Source organism: Ascaphus truei, chromosome 8 (genome assembly GCF_040206685.1).
Source record: "Ascaphus truei isolate aAscTru1 chromosome 8, aAscTru1.hap1, whole genome shotgun sequence".
In the NCBI taxonomy this organism is placed as follows: Eukaryota; Metazoa; Chordata; class Amphibia; order Anura; family Ascaphidae; genus Ascaphus; species Ascaphus truei.
The window spans coordinates 56,151,680-56,175,294 of NC_134490.1; the positions used below are offsets into that span (position 1 = coordinate 56,151,680).

General features: G+C 44.8%; 1 protein-coding gene across 1 annotated transcript; it reads right to left on the bottom strand.

Moving 5' to 3' along the window:
* Positions 1–408: 408 nt before the first annotated feature.
* Positions 409–21,955, bottom strand: CHST15 (carbohydrate sulfotransferase 15). Its single transcript, XM_075612158.1, has 8 exons — positions 21,770–21,955; positions 14,696–15,404; positions 12,584–12,923; positions 11,645–11,791; positions 10,689–10,845; positions 8,849–9,005; positions 4,583–4,730; positions 409–3,359 (listed from the first exon to the last, which is right to left on the bottom strand). Exons 2-8 carry the CDS (start codon positions 15,173–15,175, stop codon positions 3,172–3,174), a joined length of 1,617 nt encoding a protein of 538 aa, XP_075468273.1. The 5' UTR covers positions 15,176–15,404; positions 21,770–21,955; the 3' UTR covers positions 409–3,171.
* Positions 21,956–23,615: the final 1,660 nt, after the last annotated feature.

A 23,615-nucleotide genomic window follows, 5' to 3' on the forward strand; every position in this document is an offset into this window, starting at 1 on the left:
GCCCTTGAGGACTGGAGTTGGCCATCCCTGTTCTACTTTTCTGGAGTTAACATGTAGAACAGGGGTTGAGAAAGAAATCATACATGCGTGCAACCATTTCTCACCTCTGGAGCAGAGGATCCAGCGTCTGACTGGGGATGAGTCTGTGACGTGAGGTGTCTGTGACATTCATGCCGCGAGGTGGCAGGATAATAACCTACGGAGGGGGGGTTATTATATACAGGGACAGGGTAATGATACTAGGGTTCAGAGTTATGACTTTGGCGCAGGGTTTAGGCTGTCTCAGCGAGAGACAGACAGCGGAAGGGGATCATTCACCGCCGCAATGCGTGAGACTCGTGCAAATTGCCCCCGACCTCCTTTCACAAGGATACTAGGGTTCTGTACCTCTCAACCCTCCCATGTAAATTACAGACACATATCTCTCAACACTTTCAGAACAACAACACACATTTCATCCTCCCCTATAAAAGCATTAACTCAAACATCCTCACACTCTTCTCACTGGAATATTAGGGACATGCATCTCAGTGATGCCAAACTCCAAGGATTGAAGTCAGCGAGATTAGACGTTCTGAAGCCTTTTTAATATTTGAATATACAAGTGACGATTTTTAGCAGTGATATTCCCTTGACTTCTGCAAGACAACGGTGACAAAGATCAGTAAGAATTACTCCAAGTTAGTGAGATCTTAGAGTTGACAGATCTGGGAATATTAGGAACACATACAATGTCTCTCACCGCATCCCAAAGTAAAATATTGTTTCACGTGTACAAGTCTTCTACCCAGCGGCGGATTTGAAGATCCGACGCCCCTAGGCACTTACCGTGGCGTTCGCCTCCTTGCTGCTGCCCTCCTAATCCTTCCAAATCGCAGCGTCAAATGAAGCCGCGGACATCACCAACGTGACGTCGCTTTGCCATGGTAACTCGACGTCATGACGTAATTTGACGTCGCGACGTTATGTTGCCATGGCAATGAGACGCCATGTCGTGTCACAATGGTGATGTCCGCGGCAACATTTGACACTGCGATTCGGAAGGAGGGCGGCAGCAAAGAGGCGGCCGCCACATATAAGTACCTTCCGATCAGGCCCGATAGGCTTGAGAGTGCGGCAATTCTATGTGGGGGTGGATATTTTTGCCGCCCCGCAAATTTTGCCGCCCTCAGCCAGGGTCTATTGGGCCTAATGGGAGATCCACCACTGCTTCTACCTCAGAAACGCGTCAGCTCCTCCACATCGAAATGCACACTTGTCATCCAATTGACAACTCTATCAGGAGTGGTTCAGAAGGTGTGAGATTGTTATATACATTACACACATACACCACACTTCTCCGTACCTATATTTTTACTCACCACCCTGAGGCACCGTCTGTATTAGGACTAGATTATTTCACGGTGCCAGTCCCCAATAGTCCCTATGTTTACCACCCCCATCAGTGTGTTATCTGATTGGGAGGTGGTTTGTTTAATACTTGTTTTAACTAGTATTGTTGTGTGTTTGCTTTTTAAAGTTTATACTCACTTATTATTTCATATACCAATAAAGGTTAAGTTTTATTCTGAACATATCATACAATTATCACATGAGTGCTTGTTATATAGGGGTCCTTTTCACTTGTATTACACATCGCATCGTTTAAACTGGGTCTATAACAAGTGACAAAGCGCACGGTTTCACAGCACATCAGCCCGGATTGTACTTGCGTTTGGAGAGGTATGAGGTGGTACTTGCGCCCTTCAGAACCTAAAATATGAGAAGAAGGACTTCCAATTCAGTAGGTTTAGTTCAATGTTAGGGCTGCTGCCCTGAATACCAGAAGTTGTGGGTTCTGGACCTGACACCGGTACCCACTTCATCAGAAGGGTCCTCAGACTTGTCAGTATTGGTCTTATGGAAATATTTTAGGAGGTGTGGGATGTGACTCATTTAAATATACTTTGCATAGCATTAGCATGTCTCCCAAGATTTGCTCACAGGTGTACTTCTTTTTCAGCACAGGCATCTCTCCCTAACTTATTTGAAGGGAGGTTTGAGGGGAGATTTATAAAACTGGAGACTACTAAATTGGAACACCACTTCTTGCTCTGAAAAAGGGCTAAATTGACACAAATCAGAACCACTAGAATATCCCCCATAGTCCACACAGACATCAAGCACATACACCACTCAAACCCTTCACAGATACAATGGAGACACAGATACTACCTTCCACATAGGTGTACAACCTCTCACCAACACTACCCAAAGGTGCAATCCACAAAGTCATCCAGAAAACAGAAATAAATCTAGCAATGCAAAGGGATGGCTGCTTTCATTATTCTAAAAAAAAAAATATTAGCTACAAGTTTAATTTCTTAGGGGTCTCTGAATGGGGAAGTGTTTGTCCAACCCTGTCCTTATCAGAGAGCCAATAAAGATGTGGAGAGGTGGGACTCTGGCTGTACAAGCACTTCCTCATCACACAGTGACATCACACGGTGACATCACACAGTGACATCACACGGTGACATCACACAGAAGGGGAATTAAACTCCTCCCAAGTCTAACTTAAAAAATATATATATAATTATAGGTGCCTGTTTTGGGTAAAAAAAAAAAAAAAAGGTATCACTCAGACGCCAGCCCTTAAACATATTACTGGAATTACTTCACTTTGGTTCTAGGAGGGATCGCTCCCTTAAACCTCAGGGCTATATCCCCCTTACAGAAACATCACAGGCACATAACTCTCACTACTGTAACACAAATACATCAGGGACACACAACTCCTGTACAAACATATCACTTGTCATTTGTTACATTTTTCCTAACGTAAGAAAATCTGAACTCAAACTCCCAAATGCTCCCTTCCAGTATGGGGTTAGCCTGGAAGTACCAGTGCAACGTGTTAGCGTCCCAGTGTCAGGTCACTAGTTTCAGTACATCTGGCACTTTTCTCTTAGTTCAGCTCCAGTTTGATCACCTGTGACCCATGCCTGGGTCTTTTCTCATGCTGCAGTTGCACAGTCGGATCACCAGGTGTCAGTGCATGTTGCGTTTTCCCATGCTGTAGGTGCTGTTCCTGTGTTTGCTCACCAGGTGTCAGCACATTAGCTTGTCACACAAGTCCCTATATTGACCATGCAATGTGGGGGGACACAAGCAAGTAGTAAGTCACTCCCTCTATGTCTCCCACAGATACGCCTCATCTCCCAGCATCTGCGCCAGCTTCTGGTTGTAGGGGCGATAAAAGTCCCTGAGAAGCAGCCGGGTCTGAGCGAACATCGGCCCCAGGCTGCAGTCTTCGGGGCGGCGGCTGTTAGACGCTGGGTTCTGTGTGATCGATGCCTCCTGTGTGTCACTCAAGGGCCCTGTGGGTAAAGACAGGACAGACTTCATATGGCTAAAGGCAAACGCCCAAATAATCACACACAGAGTTCAGAGTAGCAGCAGGGACAGGATTCAGGGCCCATGAGGTTATAAAGTATGTGATCAGGATGGGAAAAAAAGGCAAAATACAAGTAAATGTAATTACCAGGGCGGGGATTTCCTTTCCTACTGTTTTTTATTTTGCTTGTTGTACTAATTGTATTATAATTTCCTGTGCTGTATTGTGGGTTGTACAGCACGGAGGACACTGTGGGCGCTATATAAAGATATACATAGAAATGTATATTTAAAATAATGGGCCAATAAGTTCAATGCATTGCAGGTCCCTCTCAAATCAATAAGGCCAATAGGAAGATATTAATGATACCTTAAGGCTGCGTCCCCGCTGGCACTGAGCGTGCTGAGTGCGCGGTGCTTGCCGCTTTTAGTTACATAAATGTATATGTGCAAGTTCGGTGTGCGCGCGCTCATGCACGCACGCTCACTCAAGCTTGGCGCTTGAGTAAACAATTTTTTTTTACTTTCAAGCGCGCTCAACTTGCCCACAACGCCCCCCTGCGCGTGCTTGCGAAATAGCCAGGACACCCGGGTCACATGCTTGGAAAGCTGGTGACGTCACCGCTCTCAAGCATGAGCGCGGTCAGCGCCAGTGGGGCCGCAGGGTTAGCCTGACTGAGATAATGAAACCGCTGCTAGATATGCACAGCTCTGCATATAGTATTTACATATTAGGCCGCGATTATACTCACCGTGCGCGACGGAGCGGGTGCACGTGGCGCACGCCTGCCGCTGGCACGATGTGTGAACTGTGCTTTCAGAGATGATCAGGCGATATGGGAGGCGTGGTGGAGGCATCGCCGTGACGTCACGTGACTGGTTCGCCCTCATTGGCTGAACCGCTTCACGTGACACGGACGTCACGCTTCCGCGCACCTCCATTGAGATTAGGTATTTATTCCGGCGGCGTATGGCATCATCGGCACTATAATCGCGGCTTTAATTCGATCTCAGTGAAAGGGTTAAGGAAGTGGGGGACGGTTTCTTGTTACTCTGGGAAAATCACTTAATCTCCCGCTAATTAAAATTAGATTGCAAGCTCTTTGTGCCAGCGTGGGACTGTGTAACTGTGTGATTGTAAGTGATACACATTAGCAGGTGCATTCACATGCTCAGCTGCCCAGGCACACATACAGTCATCACATACCCAGATGAAGGAAGCTGTAGACAAGCCTCATGCTTTGGGTCACATTGGCTGCATGATCCTCCAGCCGCATGACAAGGATCTGATCCATGTCATAAACGGAGAGCCAGTCCCACAGGAACACGACATACAGCCCAACTTGTAACCGCACCTGAGAAAACAGGACAGCTGTGTAACAACCCATCTTCACCTGTGCAGGACATGCTACATGTGATTGCGTTCACAAAGAGGACATGTATGTGTAAACAACATTTTATTCTCCAAAAAGTGTGTAAGTGTGTAAGTGTGTGTGTGTGTGTGTGTGTGTGTGTGTGTGTGTGTGTGTGTGTGTGTGTGTGTGTGTGTGTGTGTGTGTGTGTGTGTGTGTGTGTGTGTGTGTGTGTGTGTGTGTGTGTGTGTGTGTGCTTTGCTTTTTCTTTTTTAGGCTATTTATTTTGTGTTTTGAATTTGTATGCTGGCATTTTTTGTGTTGTTTTCAACTGATTATTTCAGGGGTGTTTGGGGCATTTGCTTTTTAATAGGGGATTATTTTTGGTATTTTGAATTTGACTGATGGTGTTTATTTGGAGCTTTCTTTTATTTATTGATGGTTTTGTTTTGGTGTTTTTAATTGTTAATTCTGGTGTTTAATTGGTATTTGCTTAATTGAATGGTGGTAATGTTGTTGTGTTTACTTGCTTATTGTTGTTTATTTGGTGATTGTTTTGAATGCATTGGATTTTGTTTGTGATTGGTTATTTTTAGGTTGACCATTGACTGGCATAGTGTTAAATCATACCCATATTATATGGGCATGATGAACCCACTGTGCCAATCAATTGTTTTATTGGCATTAGTACTGTGTTGATTTTTCTATGTAATGTGTTTTATTTTGGGCCTGTTTTTTTATTCCTTCAACATTTATTGCTATAGTGGTAAATAATGCCCATATTATATGAGCATGATGTACCCACTGGACTAATGAATGGGTGGAGGGTGGTGGTAGTTTCCTGGGGAGGGTGTTTAGGCCTCCTGGGTGGATAGTGGGAGAGGGTGGGTTAACCCCTTAATTACTATAGCGGTTACTAACCGCTAAGGTGATTAAGGGGTTAGGGGACATTAGATTGTATTTTTGATTGTACTGTATTGTTTGTGGCAACAGAGGACATGGACGGTGATGAGGATGAGAATGGCCTTCATCGTGGCAGCCTCGCAGGTGTGAGTGCAAGTTTTATTTACTTTATTTCTGCTGCTTAATGTTTTATTTTAAATGGGCAAATGCACTATTATCCATATGTGGATAATAGTAATTTTTGCCCATTACTGTACGGTATCTGTTAGGGAGGCGGTATCTGTTAGGGAGCAGGGGGGAATGGAGCGGGTGTATTTATTTTAAAGTATTGGATGTTGTGTTTTTTGGGCACAGGATTGGTACCGCCGGCCAGCGGGAACTCCCGGACACCCATGGGGACCACCCGAGGGCCCAGAGACATCTGATCCATACTTCCTTGTGGTCTCTGGGACTTGTCTCACGATATATACCAACATGGTTTAATCAGTCTATCTGAACTGATGTATACAGCCATTTTTTCACCTGCGATATTGGCTGTTTATGGACTGCTGTAGGTTAATGCCTTTATCAACTCGTGAGTGCTGCTATATATATTTTTCCTTGTCCACATTGACCCTGAGGTTGTGCCATTCCTAATGCTTTATGTTTGCTGATGATTTGTCCTATTTCACCATTTTCTTAATTGGTGGGTATGAGGCAACTTGTTTGCCTCATTACTCTTTATTTATGAATTATAGGGTTCAATAATAGGATCATTTCCCTTATAGTATTAGGTTTATTATATGTATTAAGAAAGACAAAGGGAAAAAGCAGGCACCAACAATTCAGGAACAAAAAAATGAATGAATATCCAAGGGAGCGTGTGCCCATTAAAAGTGATTATTTAATGGATTCTTGCAAAAATAACAGCAGCATTATGGGGTACAGAGCCCCCCACCAACGCGTTTCGAGCGTTGGCTTATTATATGTATTAGCCATTACTCAGGGACTCCTTGCTATGTGAGGGCACTGGAGACTGTTTTAAAATGTATGTGATGTCATAATAATTGTCTATCTTTTTTGGTATACCAGAGTGCTATTGTGGGATTCTTTCTTTTTAGGTGTTCACATTATTATATCCCAACACCATCGGCAGCTTTATTTAAATATATATTCACTGATTGTGGTACCATTGATTTTTTGGTCTGTAGCAGGTACTTTGTTCGTAGAGGTGAGTGTGTATGTTTGTATATATATATTGTGATGCCCACACCACGTTGCAGTCTCTTTTAGTCCCAATTGAAGGCTGGAAACACTGTATTTCTCTATATGGGGTTTATTTACAGGGAATAAATCATACACCAACAGGTCCACACAAAACATAAAAATAACACCTATTCCCTTTAGGGAAAATAACTTAACTTTTCTTCAGCCCTTTCTAACGATAGCTGGCCAACTATACTGGTTCCCAACTCAAAACATGTCCTGGCATATGCACCCCACATTAACAGTCTTAAGACAACAATAAAGTGTTTTTCTTATCTGTTTGGAGCAGACGTCCCCGCTTCAGCACGGTCTCTCCTCCTTTTCTTCCTAGGGGAACTCGGCCCCACATGAGCTCAGAGAAACTCCTCTGTAGGTCCACTGTCAAGGGCTGTGCCAGCCTTCCTTCTCTAGCTGGGGAGCACTTCTCTGTCCCCCTCTCTGGGACAGCAATCTCTCACTCTGTATCTCTCAGCATGTCTCTCTCATAGATGGTATCTCTCTGTATCTGCCTTAAACACTTCCTTGTTCAGCCTGCTCAATTAGGCAACAGCTGCTGCTGAGCTAACTCTAAGGAAGATTAACTCTTTGTAGACTGGCAAGCCCTCTTACTGCACTGTTCCAGCACATAGAGATACCTGATGGGGTGTGTATATATATATATATATGTATATATATGTATATATATGTATATATGTAGAACTCATTTATTCTGCACTAAATATATATATATATATATTTATATATATATATATATATATATAGTAACTGTGCAAAAAGGAGAAAAAGTGTGTGATCTTAGTATAAAATGACTATTGTCTAAAAGTTTAAAATGATACTGAATATATATGCTACTATCAAAAGGGAAGCGCAACAAAGGAAAACGTCATAAAAATAGCATGTATTTGTGCTTAAGGACAAACAGTAAATTAGAATGTGAACAGTCAAGAATAAAAGAAAAAAATGCTGATCTGGGCTAGGACAAAAGTTCATGTGGATGCCGAAACCTCAGAATTGCCTCTTTCCTGGGTCTCGTAGAGCACAAGCTGGTGGTAATAAGGGGGGTTCAGAGTAAAGATGTTCCACCGCTTGGTGAGCTGAAGCAGCGGGTGTTGACAGCAATAGAACTCAGTGTTTCCTCCCTCCTGTACTCCGTGATCTGCGGACTGATGGTAAAAGCAGGGCGCCGACAGAAGATGCAAGCCAATGATTCAGCTCAATCAGCTGTTCTTGCAGGCGATATGGGGCAATGCCTCCTCCCCGTGTGTCCCCGGTCACGGAGCAAAATGATAGAGATAAGGCTCCAAATGCAGCAAGTGCCGGATGTCTGCTGCAGCAGCTGTTCCTGGAGCCAAAACACTGCAGCTGGCTCAGAATAGAAGGGAATCAGCCTTAGGGTTAATCCTGTCCCTCCAATCATTTAGGATAGTAGCAGCACAGGAGAATACTTTCAATTCAAGGGATCCCTTGATGTGACTGTGACATCACTAAATGCGTAGGACGTTGAAACGGGGGCTCCCCCACATTGCCCGACACAATACCAGTGTTAGCCGTCTCTGTGGAGCTTTGTGAACCCCACTGGCACCTTTAAACTTGCTTATTGTTATTTGCTTATGTGCCATTGGAGGTGAATTGAAAGAACTCTCCTGTGCTGCTACTATCCTAAATGATTGGAGGGACAGGATTAACCCTACAGCTGATTCCCTTCTATTCTGAGCTTCGGTTTGGATAAAGTATACTTATATATGACTGGTAGGATGCATACACGTGCCAACACCTGCCAATGTATTATTACAGGTGTGCCTATTGTGGATAGATAGATAGATAGATAGATAGATAGATAGATAGATAGATAGATAGATAGATAGATAGATAGATAGATAGATAGATAGATAGACAGATAGACAGATAGATAGACTAATGAAAATACATTGTTGGTAAAAGAGCTCTCCATGGTATATTCCCAATGTACTTACCGGGAGGGCATTGCTAAAGGTGGTGTTATAGGCACAGGCTCTGAGAGAGAAACCTTGCAGGCAGCTCTCAAACATCTGCAGGGACTCGTTCACTTTGTCCTGGAAATCCTCAGCGGACTTGTTTGCGATAGCAAAGTACAGATAATCAGAGTACAACCTATTAGGAGAGCAGAGCAAACAGGGGGACCTGGGGTGAGAAGATGCTCTTACCATAGATGTTCAACAAAAAAAAATATATATATATATATATATATATATATATATATATATATATATATATACACACACACACAAATATTACTTGTGAGCACATTCACGTGTCTTAGACAGGTCTGCAACCCTGCTTTTTGCCATTATCACCTACTGTAGCATACAGTGCTAAATAAAATATTTATTTTTTAATTTTTTTTAACTTTTGCTATACTGAATTTGTCCACAAGGTGGTAGCACAGAGCTGTTGGCAGCTAGAAAAGAACAATCCAGATTGACTAAACCATGGAGGCTCAACTCCAGTCATCAAGCTACCCCCAACAGGACAGGTTTTTCGGATATCCAAGTTTCAGCACAGGTGCCTCAGAGGCCTCTGATTGAGCCACCTGTGCTGAAGCAGGGAAATTCTAAAAACCTGACCTGTTGGGAAGGCTTGAGGACTGGAGTTGATCTCCCCTGGACTAAACTCTGCAAGACTATTTAACATGACGTTAGCCTAAGTTCATGTTAATAGGAAGGCTGTATTCACTAAAGAAATGAACGAATCGTTAAACCAGCTGTACTGCCGAAAAAGCATAGTGTCAATTGGGTATCACTGTTCATGCAAATTATATGCAGCTGTTATCACAAGCAAACACTATTCACTAAGCCCCATAAGTGCTACTTATATTACAGCTTTACACATTACACGTTGACCTGTACATGCGCTAATCCTTTTCCCATAAGAAAGGGGTTCTCAAATCCAGTCCTCAAGATCCCCAACAGCTCAGGTTTTCTGGATATCTCTGCTTCAGCGCAGGTGGCTCAATCAGTGGCTCAGTCTTTGACTGAGCCCCCTGTGCTGAAGCAGTCTTGGACTGAGACACTAATTGAGCTGTCTGTGCTGAAGCAGGGATATCCTAAAAACCTGGCCTGTTGGGGGGTCTTGAGGACTGAAGCTGAGAACCCCTGCCATAAGATATTATACCATATGCCCAGCTATTATTTTTGCATTTAATTGTGTTAGTGAATACTGCTTTAACCTCAGGGCAAATAACGGCCGTTCCAGTTTTAGGCAACGTCACTTTATTTGCCCTGATTTAGCAGAGCTTAGTGAATCTGGGCCTACCCATCATTCTACTCGCAGTGGCACCAAAACCTGGAAATGAAACCAGTGTTCCACTTCACTTGTGAGTCACTTAGAGCAGGAGGAGGCAGGAAGACTTGCAAAGATCTTATGTTCAGGCTGTGCTGAGAATTGTTCCACTATTGGGGCTAACATAATGGCGGCTTTAAATGTTCTGCGTCTTGCGGGCCAATAGGAAGCCATGACTTCATCCCTTAGTACCATTCTGCACCAGTACACTTCAACCACTGTACAGCTTCCTTACTCAGCTTTCCTTTGAAGGGCCATATGCCGTATGCAGGTAAAAGCACCAGGAATGGGATGTGAGTGTTAAACCTCAGAGACAACGAAGCAATAAGGCACCACAGCAAAGATTTTGATATAGTAGCTGTGGCTATAGGTTGCAAGGCACTGCAGGAGTTGGGTTCAACAATCATCTGCTTTATTGGCCACGACAGGATATTTGATGGTTGCCTGCATCAGTATTTAGAGGGGAACCAGAGATTGTGTAGGTCTTTGTCTGACCTCTCCACCGGATCCCGAAGCATGATGATGAACTTGGCATGTGGCTGGAAGGCGTGGATATAGTCCTGGATGAGGAACGGTGGCTCAGTGTTGGTGACATTATCGTAGAAATACGTCCAGGCATTGTTGTCCCACATAGTTGAGGCGCTAGCTTCCCCTGAAGGGTGGAAACAAACCAACAGACAGGTAATTCAGTATTTATTAATCCTCCATGTGATCTCTTTCTAGGAAGCTTAGTCTACTTAGCCCATTCTTCCTTGTCTCCACTCAGGGAGTTTATCCTATTGTGAACCCCCTCAGAAGCTCTCCCATTGCATATAACAGTGAACAAAGGGGAAAAAAATGGTGATAATAGCGCTAAGAACTAAACTATACTTATTGGTGTACAATACGGATGATCGAACTAGGAGGTGTTGCAGTGCCGAAGCTGCATCCAAATCAGCCCGACGCCACTGGTGGACAAGCTGCTGAATTCTCATGTCCATAATCCACTGTGCATTTACTCCTGACTTGTCGTGAGTAGGATTTTGGTTTTAGAATATCCGTACCAGCTGCCTGCTGTTGTGTTCTCAACTGCATTTTAAATTATCTGTTGTATTAAAATTCGCTCTTCCATTTAGTCAGCCTTGTCTGTATCTGTCTTTGTTGTTTGTTTAGTGTTTGTACTGTTATGTCCCTAATGGTAGCAGTTTGCACTATGTTTCATCTGTTGTTTGTTTAGTGTTTTTACTGTATGTCCCTCTGGGTAGCAGTTTGCACTATGATTTATTTTTCTGCTTGATTCCACAAAGCACGTCACATCCGGTCGTGGTCACTACTTTGGAAGCACAAGACTGGAAGTGGATCTGTGTGTCCCGGTCCAATTGGATCCCCAATAGACTATCTTTGGACAATTTTAGGAGCCGGTTTGTATTTGTTTTTTTGTATATAACAGTGAACGCCCAGTATCCTCCTACCTGTGAGCAGATGGTCCATCCTTCCGTCTTCTGTTCCTGTGTCTCCACTATGATGATCCTGAATCTCTTGAGCAGCCAAATCAAACAAGTCCAGGTAATCCTCCACTGGGTATGGGTGTTGGAATGGCTCTTTCAGTCTCACAATCCCTTAAGAAGAAAGAACATTACAATCTTTGACCTCTTCACTCATCAAAAGTGTAAAAGGCATCCAAAATTGTATATCTTTTAGTAGTGGTTTGCAACTTTAAGAGCGACAGAAACCTTAACAATCGTCTTCTGAATCTGAACGAGCTAAGTCCTCCCATGTACATTTTATCATTGTAATACATAGAGATCTACTAAGGAGGATCCACACAAAAGGCTCTCAAACATCTACAAAGACTAACTCACATCACGAGAACAACGTGTACTTAAAAAGTTGGAAAAAATAAGGGCACAAATATCTAAGGTTACACAGATTCATAAAAATCATAAGATAGTTTCTTAACTGATCCCATGATGTAGGTCCCAGGCTCAGTGGGACAGTACAATAAAACAGGACCACTTATGAGAACATGCTTGGAAAAGAACACTACTAAAAGGCAGGACTCGCTCAATACTGCTCACTGACCGGGAACAATTTGGAAGGCATTGAGTCCTACTGGGGGAACTGATATTGCAATGCACAGCTCCACAAAGCCCATCTGCCGGCACTGGACATGGTGGAAGTGTCAGCAAAAAGTCATACTATGGGCCGCCATGTAAATGTTCTTCTCACAGCCCTGTTCGTGAGTATACTTGATATTCAACTTCATTTTTAAAATAAACTAAAAGTAAGATAATAGGTATGGAGACTTCAATGCCTTGGAACATCACCAGTCTTCCACCAATAGCACCTGCCCTACATCGTTTGAGTCCACAGATTATCCCTCTTGGTCAGAAGGGGAGAAGTTAGCTCACCAAAGCGTTTCCTCGTCCACCAGTGCGGCTCTTTGATGACGGAGAAGCGAGCGCAGGGGTGGAGGCGCAGCCGGTCATACAGGTCTGTTGTGCCGCACTTGGGCTGTCCGATGATGTAGAAGTGGGGCAGGCAGCGCAGGCGGTAGTGGCGCCCCCCTCTCAGCTGCAGCCGCCCCCAGAAACCCTGCCGCATCTCCTCAAAGATGGAATGGAACCGCTTGGAGTAAAGCGCGTACGTGTTGGTCCTGTAGGGGTTGCTGCTGAGGTTCCCCTCATATTCCTGGTACCAGCAAGGGCTCCGACTGCATGAGATGAACTGTCGTGGGATCAGGGAGAACAGCTGGAGAAACAGAAACAGACAACATCTGGAATATATGGTATTAAAGTGCAAACTGTGTGGTGATTTCTCAAACTTTAAAGTAGGAAACACAGACATCAGCAGCACATGGCACTTTGCCCTAACTAATTTAGCCATTTTTCCACCTGTTCATAAAATACCTTAGCTGTCAATTAATCTCTGGCTTTTCCCCCCAGTCCTGTTTTTTCCTTGGTGTGGATCCCAAACATTTACTTTACTGTATTCAGCAATAAAAACTCTGCTGGGACGCAGATCACTTGACCGTATTGTCTCTCATTTCCTAGTCTCCTTGTCACAGGTTAAATGTGTAGCGTTGTCCTGCTTCATTGTCTCGTTTCCGGTGACGCTTTATCTTATACTATTTCTGTTAAATGATAAACCTTTTCAGCAAAGTTTGAGTATTATTCTTTGTTTTAGTTTATATTTTGTGATTAGCCTATTCGACCCAATATTCAAGTCAGCAGTAACATAACATACCGTAGCTACCTGCACCTAGAGCTGAAGTGGCCAACCCAGCTCTCCATCCCACTTTCCCTCCGTCTGCGCGCCATACATTGGGTCCACCCAGACCCAACGTCTGCATCCATTCTCGGGGCCAGAGGCTCCCCCCCCCCAAGTTAAAATTCTTTGAGGGGGATTATTGATTGAGAGGAGAAGGGGGAATTGAGTGAGAGGAAGGGGTATTGAGTGGGATGATGCATTGGGGAATTAAGTGAGAGGAGCGGAATTGAGTGGGAGGAGGGGGATTGAGTGAGAGAGGAGGGGTGAGTGGGTGAGAGGAGGGGGGTTGAGTGAGTGGGTGAGAGGAGGGGGGTGAGTAGGTCAGAGGAGGGGGGGTGAGTAGGTGAGAGGAGAGGGGCAGACAGGATGTAGGGGGGCATTAGGACAGTGCCTGGCCAAAACAATTATTGGCACGCCTGAAGAAAAGGTTGGCCACCCCTCACCTGGAGTATGTTATATGAGGCACACCTGCTTTTACTTTCCTAAAGTTAAACTCATGATTCAGTTCATCCCATACATTGCCATGTTATTAGAGCTAAATGAGTGGTTTAGTGTAAAGATAGATTGTAAACTCTACGAGGCAGGGACTTGTGTCAGCACAAATTATATGTACAGAGCTGCGTACACTGGCAGCACTATAAAAAAAACATATATGATTGCAGAACAATTGCTGCCTTAAAGCAGCAGTCCAAACTGCTTTTCCCCCCTTTAATATGTGCATCAATACAATCCACACAATAAGTAATTAGCTAAGTTGATGATCGATCGGCAAAGATTCGGCTCGGGGGTTCACTAAATGGCTGCAGAGTATTCTGCAGTCAGTGGAATGCATTTGCATATTAATATGACAAAGTTCTGTGGGGAAGATCATGTGACCAGGCAGTCACTAAATACAATTGGTGCACTGCTAGAGAGTGGGCAGGGCTCAAAAAGGGGTGTGCCAGGGCCTGTTTCAGAAGGGGGAGGGGATGTGACTTTGTAAATGGTTGCTATAGAAACAAAAATGCTTGCTACATTATAATACATTAAAAGATGTAATCTAGAGTTGTTTAAAAAAAAATGCTACAATTATTTTCTCATAGTACTGAACTGATTTATTTAAAAAAAACACACATGTAGGATATTGCTTGGACTTCAGCTGTAAGTTCACTTTCTTTAGACTTAGTTACAGTATTACTTTCATGAGGTTCCTTACTTACACACCTAGTTCTTATTTTTACGACATTATACCAGTGTCTTTGTGCGCAACTCACATGAGGTTCATACAGCTCTAACTCTGCCATCACCGGGACCCTCCGTTTTGTAAGCTGGATTCCTTCATCCTCTGGAAGTGACATCCCCAAATGAGAGGTAACATATGTGACATTTATCGTACAGGGCCTGAAGGGTTGAGTGGCCACGCTCTGTCTCTCTGCTCCCGACTGGTTGGAATTGGAGGTGACATCTCTGGAAAAAGAGGCGGCAAATGCCTGGAGAAGATCTTGTCTGCCTCCAGACAGCAGGTAAGAAGCCAGCACCAAGGCCGTCATTATCAAGACAAAGACTAAGCTGCAAAGAGTTCCCCGTCCAAGGCCCCTCCGGAAACTCACACTGTCTCCCTCTATGAACGGCATTCCTGAGACAGGCAGGTGATGTCTGCTAACCAGGATAGGACAATGCAGCTCTCTGTACCCCAGGTCCAAGGCAGCATTTGTTCTGCAACCAGAATCCCAGGTAGTCAATTTGAAGTCCATCTTGCAGCCTCAACATGAGCTAGTGGCAGTGCAGACATTATCCAAGGGAAGCACAGCACTAAATGATTGTGAAAGAAAAATCAGGCAGCAAGCCCTGTCAGCGGCTGGGGTGCAAGTAATCCTAACAGGCAGAGGGTCTGTGCCAACCGATCACTGTCAGTATTTGAAGCTCTCAGGACACGTGATCCACCAAACACAAAGTATCTCCACATTATTCACTTCAGATGCTCTGCAATACAAAAATAAAGAGGCAAGTGTATTTACATTGACTTTTTAAATGATGGTTGTGACATTAATCTGAATGATTAATCCTGTTTTGCCAAAAACGCAGTATTTTGCTAAAACTAGAACGTTATGCAAGGCTGTCATACATCGAAGATACTTGACATACTTGAAAACAAGGAGGTGACACCCAATGTATTATTTCCTGGTAAAATATTTAATAAAGAAAGACTTTAAATCTTGTGTTCTCAAACTGTGCTCCCCAAAAGTTTTACTCTTTACGCCGTTCATTTCTGCAGTCTCGTGCCAGCGCATCAGTGCAAAAGGCGGCACGCTGAGATTCATGTCCAGTATTTTAATGCGTATTCTAGAGGTTCTCCAGTGAATGATTGCCAGTTAGTTGGTATGTAACTGCTGGGATTCCTGGAAGACTTTGCAGCTCAGCTTTGCTCTACTTACTTCCAGGAACACAGCATCTCAGAAACGGTTTTATCCCATCAAAAAGAGGTCGCTTCCACTAACTCTTTAATAACAAAGCTTTTGTTTCCTTCGTTTTTACAGTACAGACGGCAAGAGGAACAAATGTTTTACCATGGCAACACCCAACTCTCTGTCTTCGTGTGCATGACACATCTGTGATGCCCGCTCTAGTTACCATATAACAGGAAGGGCTAATTCAGCACGACTGGGCTTTGTCTCGGCTTGTAAACCGCTCCACGGAAGGAGGAGGAAAAGAGACACATATAAGTTCAGGGAAGCAGTCTAAAGGGCAACCAAAGGAACACAATTGTGTATGCTGTTAAATTACAGTCAAAAAAATGCTTCCGCCTTTTAACCCTTTCAGAGTGTCAGGGGCCTACAGCAGTCATAAGGGCCGTATAGACCTTCCAGAGTCTTGGCAGCACACATGAAATCGCAGGGTGAAGCAGTTATAACAGATGCAGCTCAGACTATTAGTCAAGCAGAAAGAATTCAGACTGACAGTCCCCTGACCTCTTCTCACGACTCAAGCCCCAAGTGCAGTTTCCCAAACTGAGCTCAGATGACTCCCCGCACTATTCTGGCGTTCTGGCTTGCATGGCAGCCTCCAAAAAAACTGGGGAAACCAATGCACAGATAGATACTGTAAAGTGAGTGGTGTGAGATCACATGGTAACATTAAATATGGTTGAAATTCAACCCTGAACCTTGTTGAATCTATACACTTTAATCACTTTGCATCTCCTGCTACTATCCAACGTGTAATATCCCCATTAAAGCAGCAGTCCAAGTTGGCAGGGTATTTTTTCTTATTCCCCTTTAATATGTGCATCCATACATGTCACACAATGATAAGTAATTAGCTAAGTTGCCGATCGATCCGTTCTCCTGTGATCGATTGGCGAAGATTCCGCTCAGGGGCTCACTAAATGGCTGTCAGAGAAGCAGAAGAGCACCAAAGGTGCAAAGTTCTGTGGGGAAGATCATGTGACCAGGCAATCACTAGATACAATTGGGGCACTGCTAGAGAGAGGGCAGGGCTCAAAAAGGGTGTGCCAGAGCCAGTTTTAGAAGAGGAAGGGGATGTGACTTTATTAATGGTTTCTATAGAAACAAAAATGCTTGTTACATTATGATACATTCAAAATGTCATTCAGAGTTGTTGTTTTTTTTAAAATGCTACAAGTATTTTCTCATAGTACAGAGCTAATTTATTTAAAAAAAAAAAACATGTAGGATATTGCTTGGTCTGCAGCTTTAATATATTGTTCCTCACTGGGATGGAACAGCAGTGCTCGATTTAATGGTATCACCATGTTTAATTAATAAACCTAGGTGCATTCGCAGTTTTCAAAACACAATACCTATGTAATCCATTTCTACCCATTCTATTAGGCTAAAGAACAGTGGCAGTAACACTGCTTTAGTACATTAAATCCAAGGAATGTGACACAGGGAGCCAGTTTATTTAAATGGTGTCCGTAATCACAGCTCAAGTGATCAATGTTCAGTGTGTTCAGAATGACTCCTTCCCTGTTAGGGGGAGAATCAGCACCTCCTTTCCTTGGACAGTGAGGACACTGCAAATCAGTGCTCGGGGAAAAAGGGACTTCTCTTTAAAGCCTGGAATACTTGCTCACATTTAGCTTCTGCAGCATCGTGGATCTCAGCTCATTTATAGTTCTCCAGCCACCGAAAGGAAAAAACAAACACACCCTGTGGAAAAGTCATAGAAACAGCTACACATGTAATTACCCAAACCAGGCTGCTCCCGCAGAGCGTCAGCTGGAGAGGTTCAGCTCCCAGCACTGTTACCTTCGGGGAGGCATTTTAAAGACCAAATGAGACCTCATGGTGTAGAGCAGTCGCAGCCTTAAAAATACAATATCTCCCCAAAGGGCGGTTGTGAAAGACACAGAGAAGCAAAGTAATTGAAAAATATTCGGCAGCCTGTTTTTATTTAGCTTTAAGTTCTATTAATTTTTCAAGCAGGCTTAAAGCAAATGGAAAACAGCTTCAGCTGACAGATAATACCGCATGCACTCAACCCCATGGACTTGTTATTTGGATGGCACGTACGGCATGTGAAGATCAGGGATAGGGTGGACCCCCTGCACACGAAATGCTGCTTTAAGAGCTCTTGTGAATGGAGAAACCCCACAAACCTTGTGGGATATGATTGACTAGACCATGTGAACATCTCTTGCCAGCTGTGGGCTGGAAGAAGCCGAAAGTGGAATGAGGTCTGCGCAGTGAAGGCAGAGAAGTTAGGACAGAGCCAGGTTACCTCTTGGTAAATATGGTACAGTAAAGCCCCGCTTTACAGCGTTCCACTCATACGGCGTTTCCCAATGTATACCCATATGCATTAGGTTCGGCGCTTGTTCCGGCGATTTTCGGCATGACGTGCTCAGCAGCAAAGTATCCGGCTGTCACTAAACAACAGTTTTAGTGCATGCACAACTCCTTGTCAGATGCCATTTGTCAGCGAAACAGTCGGTTTAAAGCTCTGCATCTCTGTTTTCAAAGGTACCATACAGCACAGTAGGGCCCCACTTTACGGCGATTTCTGCTTTACGGCGGCGGCCTGGTACGGAACCCAGGGCCATCTTAACAACATTAGGGGCCCCCGGGCAAAGCAGTGCACTGGGCCCTGCTTACACAATCACCCACCAGTCTCCCACGCGCTCACTAGCAGCAGCAGGCACCGGAAGTGCTGTGCCATATGAGCGGGGCCCTGCTGTATGTGAAAGACTTATTAACTGGACTCCCCCCCCCCCCCCCATAGAATCCTTCAGTACCAGAGTGTAGGCACTGCGCTGCAGCCCCTCACTAAAAGGTTCAAGACAGCAGCAGCTCTATCTACTCTCCCCTGCTTTAATGCCCAGCTAAGACAGGAACGGGACAAAACAAACCTCCCCTCAGCTCTGCAGTTCTGAAATCTTGTAGGGAAGTTACATCTGGCTCATATTTTACAAGTACCTATGTCTGAAACCGCCACTTACTTTTATTTATTTATTTACAAACCGGGCCATTTAGAATGTGTCGCTATATTGTGGAGCAGCCTGAGGGAGAACAATTATGGTTTTAACAGTAACTAAAGACTGAGCACAAAGACGCTACATGGTTAAATAAAACAGTAGTCGGCACAAGGCGTTTACAGCACTTACGGGGTCGGTCCTGCCAAGGGCGGAAGTGAACTAAGGACAGTGAACTGTTTAATAGATTAAATATGAAATGTAGCTAGTTGCCAAAAATTGGACAAGTATAAGTATTTTTTTTTACTTTTAACATTTTCATGGTAAACCAATGCTTTGGAGAGGTTTTACAAACTTCGACTCATATATTTTAATGATTGAACTGTTTGCCAGTCCTCAAAACTCAAGGTCAGTTCTTAGGCCAGGTCCCCAGTGCCCGCTGCAGCGCCCGCAGGGACAAGAACCGCCCCTCAATGGGGCCGGGCCCGCTTGCTGCCTTGTTCGCCGCATTGTGCGCACAAATTTCCCAGAACACAGGAAATCTGTGCTCCCAACTCGCGACCCACGCCCCCTGGCGGTTCAGCCAATGAGGACAAACCTGCGGGGTGATGTCGTGGCCGTGCCCCCTGCCACGCCCCCGCCACCCTCGTCTTTCCCCCTGCAGCTCACTGCAGGCCGGGGATCTCGGCTGCACGCGCCGCCAGCCTGGCAGGCACACGTGCAGAGCCGACACCGGGGCCTCAGCCTTAGGGAAAGTCCCCAGCTGCCGCTGCGGTGCGTGCGCCACACACCACAGCACTGCCCTCTATGGGGCAGGCCCCAGCGGCTGTGTGTGTGCGTGCAATGCGCTGTGACGCGTACGCTGGCAGGGAAAACAAGAATGTTGTCTTCTCGTGCCGCGGCGCGGTCACAAGCTTGGTGGGCAGCCAATGGAAGGGCAGATACGCCCAGTCATGGCTGCGCCCCCGGTCATGGCCCTGCCCCCCCTCTGCGCATCTGTGAACGCGCCGCCATGCCCCCCAGGCACGCGTGCAGCAGAGAGCACTGGGGCCAGAGCCTTAGCTTTCTGCTGTCTTTTGTTTGCAAAGTAATTATGAAGACATTAGTCAAACAGATAAACATAAGTAGCTGATATGCTTGAATCCTTTTCCAGACAAAAAGTGACCCCCATTTTTCACAAGATACAAATAAGTAAGACAGTTACTTGCAATAAGCAAGTTGCACTGCTTATTACATATATAATTAATATATCCTTATTTGAAGCAAGGGGTCCCCTGAAGCTGAACTTGGCGCTCCAATTTAATTGTTAACATTCCAATACAAGAATTATTGCCCGGGAGAAACAATATGGCCACTGAGGTCTGCATCATTCTGGCAGCCAATCGAAATGTGCGACATCATCGTGGTATGACATTGCAGCCTCTGATTGGGTAACCATGCAGCCATCTTTGTTTTTCCTTGCAAATACAGGCAAATGTAAAGAAATAACATCTCAGCAATCACAGGAGGAGCGAGGTGCTACGGTTAGCTAATGAATCCAATTGCACTGAGCTGAAGTGCGTGGAATGAAATCCCAAAGATGTAATGTGTTTTAATTATCAGGTTAAAAAAAAAAAAACCAGGATTAAACATTCATGGGCTCTTGAATCCCATGACACACCTCCTTCTGGTTTACAAACATTATTTTCCAAGTGATCCATTGAATTCTTAAAAAAAACCTGTTGCACCCAGAGTTCGGTTTGGGGAAAAGAAAAAGGATTGGCGCCATTATATGAATTAGTATGGTTTCGTAAAGGGGGTAGGAAGATATGGGACCATGGTCCTGAAATGTATAAACGGAGCTTATAGAGGAACAAATGAGGGCTTGTTAGCACAGGACTGAAATGTAAAAGTAACAGGACATAGCTCAAACCGTTAAAGGAAAATGTTCAGAGTGGTAACAAGAAATGCCTTTGATACCCAGTGAGTACATCACGCTATGGAATTTGCTTACACAGGAAACAGTTTCAGCAAATTCAGTAATGGAATTAGGGATGAGTTTGGAAATCTTCCCATAGCAAAGGCACATATGTTCTTATAGAAATGTTCATGATATACATTTACGCATGTCATTATCTAGAGGTTTTGCAATGCAATTCCTGGCAGGAAGTTCAGGCATTTAAGAGGGTTGTGAATCTATAATCTACAAGGTTCCCCAATTGCCTTCACAACCTCTGAATGTAAGGTGTTACTTTATAAGTCTTCCAGACACACGCCCCTCTTTACAGGTTATTGTAAGGGTGATATGCATGTTGATCTCCTTCTGTTAGTATTTTATAATGTTATTCTTCATACAAGCCATCTACTGGTGCTGCTGTGATCAACTCCCACTGAAGATATTTGAACATTCACAGATCAACTGTGCCTTGGCATAGGAATTTGAATGGGGTGAAAAGCTCCTACTGGGTAACCCCTTGGCTGCCAGAGGCAAGTCCCCTGTGGCAGCATAAGGCTTACAGTACGTTACAGTGTTGTGGTGATATGCTGTTGGTGTCCTGAGAGGAGACATTGAAATTCCAGTCCACAATGTTGATGCATTGCTTTTGACCAGGGACATTCACTGGCCACCACTCAGTGAGATACTGGGGGGTCCCTTTATAATGTGGGGTACTTTAACTTACATTTCTGGCTGCCCACTTAATGCTTTTACAACCACGATGACAACAGTCCCTCTATATTTATATTAGGGTGTACACCTCACTGCCTATTATAGATGCAACTCATAGCTACAGCAACATCTATCATTTGAAGGCTGACAGCAACAACAAAAAACACAGTTAAGTTGTGAATGGTCCTAACAAACCCACGTAGCATCCTACAGTGTCCCTGTGCAACATTCCACAAGGACCCCCATCCCCAGAGAGACCTCACTTACCTTTCTCCCCTTTGCTTCTCACATCCTAATGAATCTCTCTGCACGCCCAGGGAAAATCCTGCTTCTGTGTCCCAGCACAAATATGAGAGGTCTTCTCTTCTTGCTGCTTAGCCAGCAGCATCACTTGGCAGAGCCAGCATCTGGCTGCAGGAGAGATGCTGTATGTATGTGATCAGAAGGCAGGCAGTGCCCTCCTACTCCACACGTCATGACAGACCATCCCACCCAGCGGCCGTAATGTGTGGAGTAGAAGCACAGCCAACAGAGCTCAGGGGGAGGAATAACTGGCAGGACCCAGACATCAACTCATGCACCCTTCCAAACAAGAATGCATTCACATGATTCAACTTCAATGCAACTGATACCCAGATATTCGTGTAAAGGTTTGGTGCAATATAGATAGATAGATAGATAGATAGATAGATAGATAGATAGATAGATAGATAGATAGATAGATAGATATTATATCCCTGTGTGGTTTGGGTTATAGGTCTGCCCCCTCCTGGCAGTAATACCTGGGTAAGAGCAGGGTGCCAGGAGCAATCATGGGTTTTCCCCACTTCATGCAGTGCAGTGAGTCAGTAAAGATAGTGTCATCAGGCTCTGTGTCCAATTAGAGACATAGGGCTAGTGCCTGCTGGAGCTTGCTTAATGTACTGCAACTTCCTATTTGGTCAGTCTGTCCCTACCGTGAGAGGGGCAAGGTTACCCGTACCAAGCGGTCAGGGCTCTGGCAGGCTTGAGGCCTCCCTCCAGGGAGTGTGGGTCAACCAATAGCTCCTATCCCACCAGGGGACAGAGGAAGAGCTTGAACCTCTCTCGGTGCCCTTGGCTGGGAGTTGTGTTCAGGGACATCCTAAGGGAGAAGACCTACTGTGCTACTGAATAAGGAGACCATATAAAGAAGCTGCTGCATTTTACCTATACCTCCTGCCTGAGATTGAAGTATATTGGGAGGAGGGGAAAGAGTTATTTTGCAGATACTTCACCCCATACAACTGAGGGCTGCACAAGATGGAGGCGCTGAAGCTGTAAGTAGAATTTCGACACAACCCCAGAAGCCTGTCCTGTTCGTCCCCTATACCATCATGCGGGAGACTCAGGGACCCCTGTTGCCAGCAGGTATGCACCACACTAAGACATGTAGCCAGAGCAGTATTTCCCCTAGGAGACCCTATGTGAGATTGGGTGGGGGAAAAAGAGTTACATATATATATAGCCCTTGAACCCCCCCCCCCCCCAAGTGAGATTGGAGTGGGGTATACTTCTCTGGCTACTTATTTAGGGGATTAAGAAGTAGTCAGACAGGTGATGGGCTGTACCTGTGTGGTAACGGGAGGGCTGAGTGCTCCGCAGTGTTGTGGGGAGAACAGGACAGGTTTACAGGTTACCTCCGTTCTTCATTGGTGCAGCGCCTTCAGTCAGCATGGATCCTCTGGAGAGTAGGGGATGTCCCATACTGACACTTTCTTCTCTCAGTAGCAAGACAGTGAAGCACACGGTGATGGTACAACTGGATCTTTATTGCATAACATCAGATGTCAGGCATACTGCACAGCCCTTCTTTAGGGGTAAGGCCTTGCAGACCCCATCCAGAGTCTTATCCTTGGTAGTGCTCAGGATAACACACACACTCCCACCCTCATGGGGAGGGGAGACAGACTCACTTGACTTCTGGGAAACTGTCAGAAACCACCCTTCAGGAAATGTTTGTAACCCTGCCCCTTAACAGAGCAGGTTGAATACTGATTATTCCACATACTACAGATGAACCAATTAGTATCCACAGAGCCTTAAAAGAAGGAATGAACCCCTCGACTGCCTGCACTTAACAGGACTTACACTG

Bases quoted from the DNA above. Each gene is read 5' to 3' on its own strand.
- CHST15 (XM_075612158.1), bottom strand. From the start codon at position 15,175: ATGGACTTCAAATTGACTACCTGGGATTCTGGTTGCAGAACAAATGCT. The intron at 11,792-12,583 runs GTGAGCTAACTT...TTTCTTCTTAAG, and splicing joins GTGGACGAGGAAACGCTTTG to GGATTGTGAGACTGAAAGAG. The intron at 10,846-11,644 runs GTAGGAGGATAC...TCCACCCTTCAG, and splicing joins GATGGACCATCTGCTCACAG to GGGAAGCTAGCGCCTCAACT.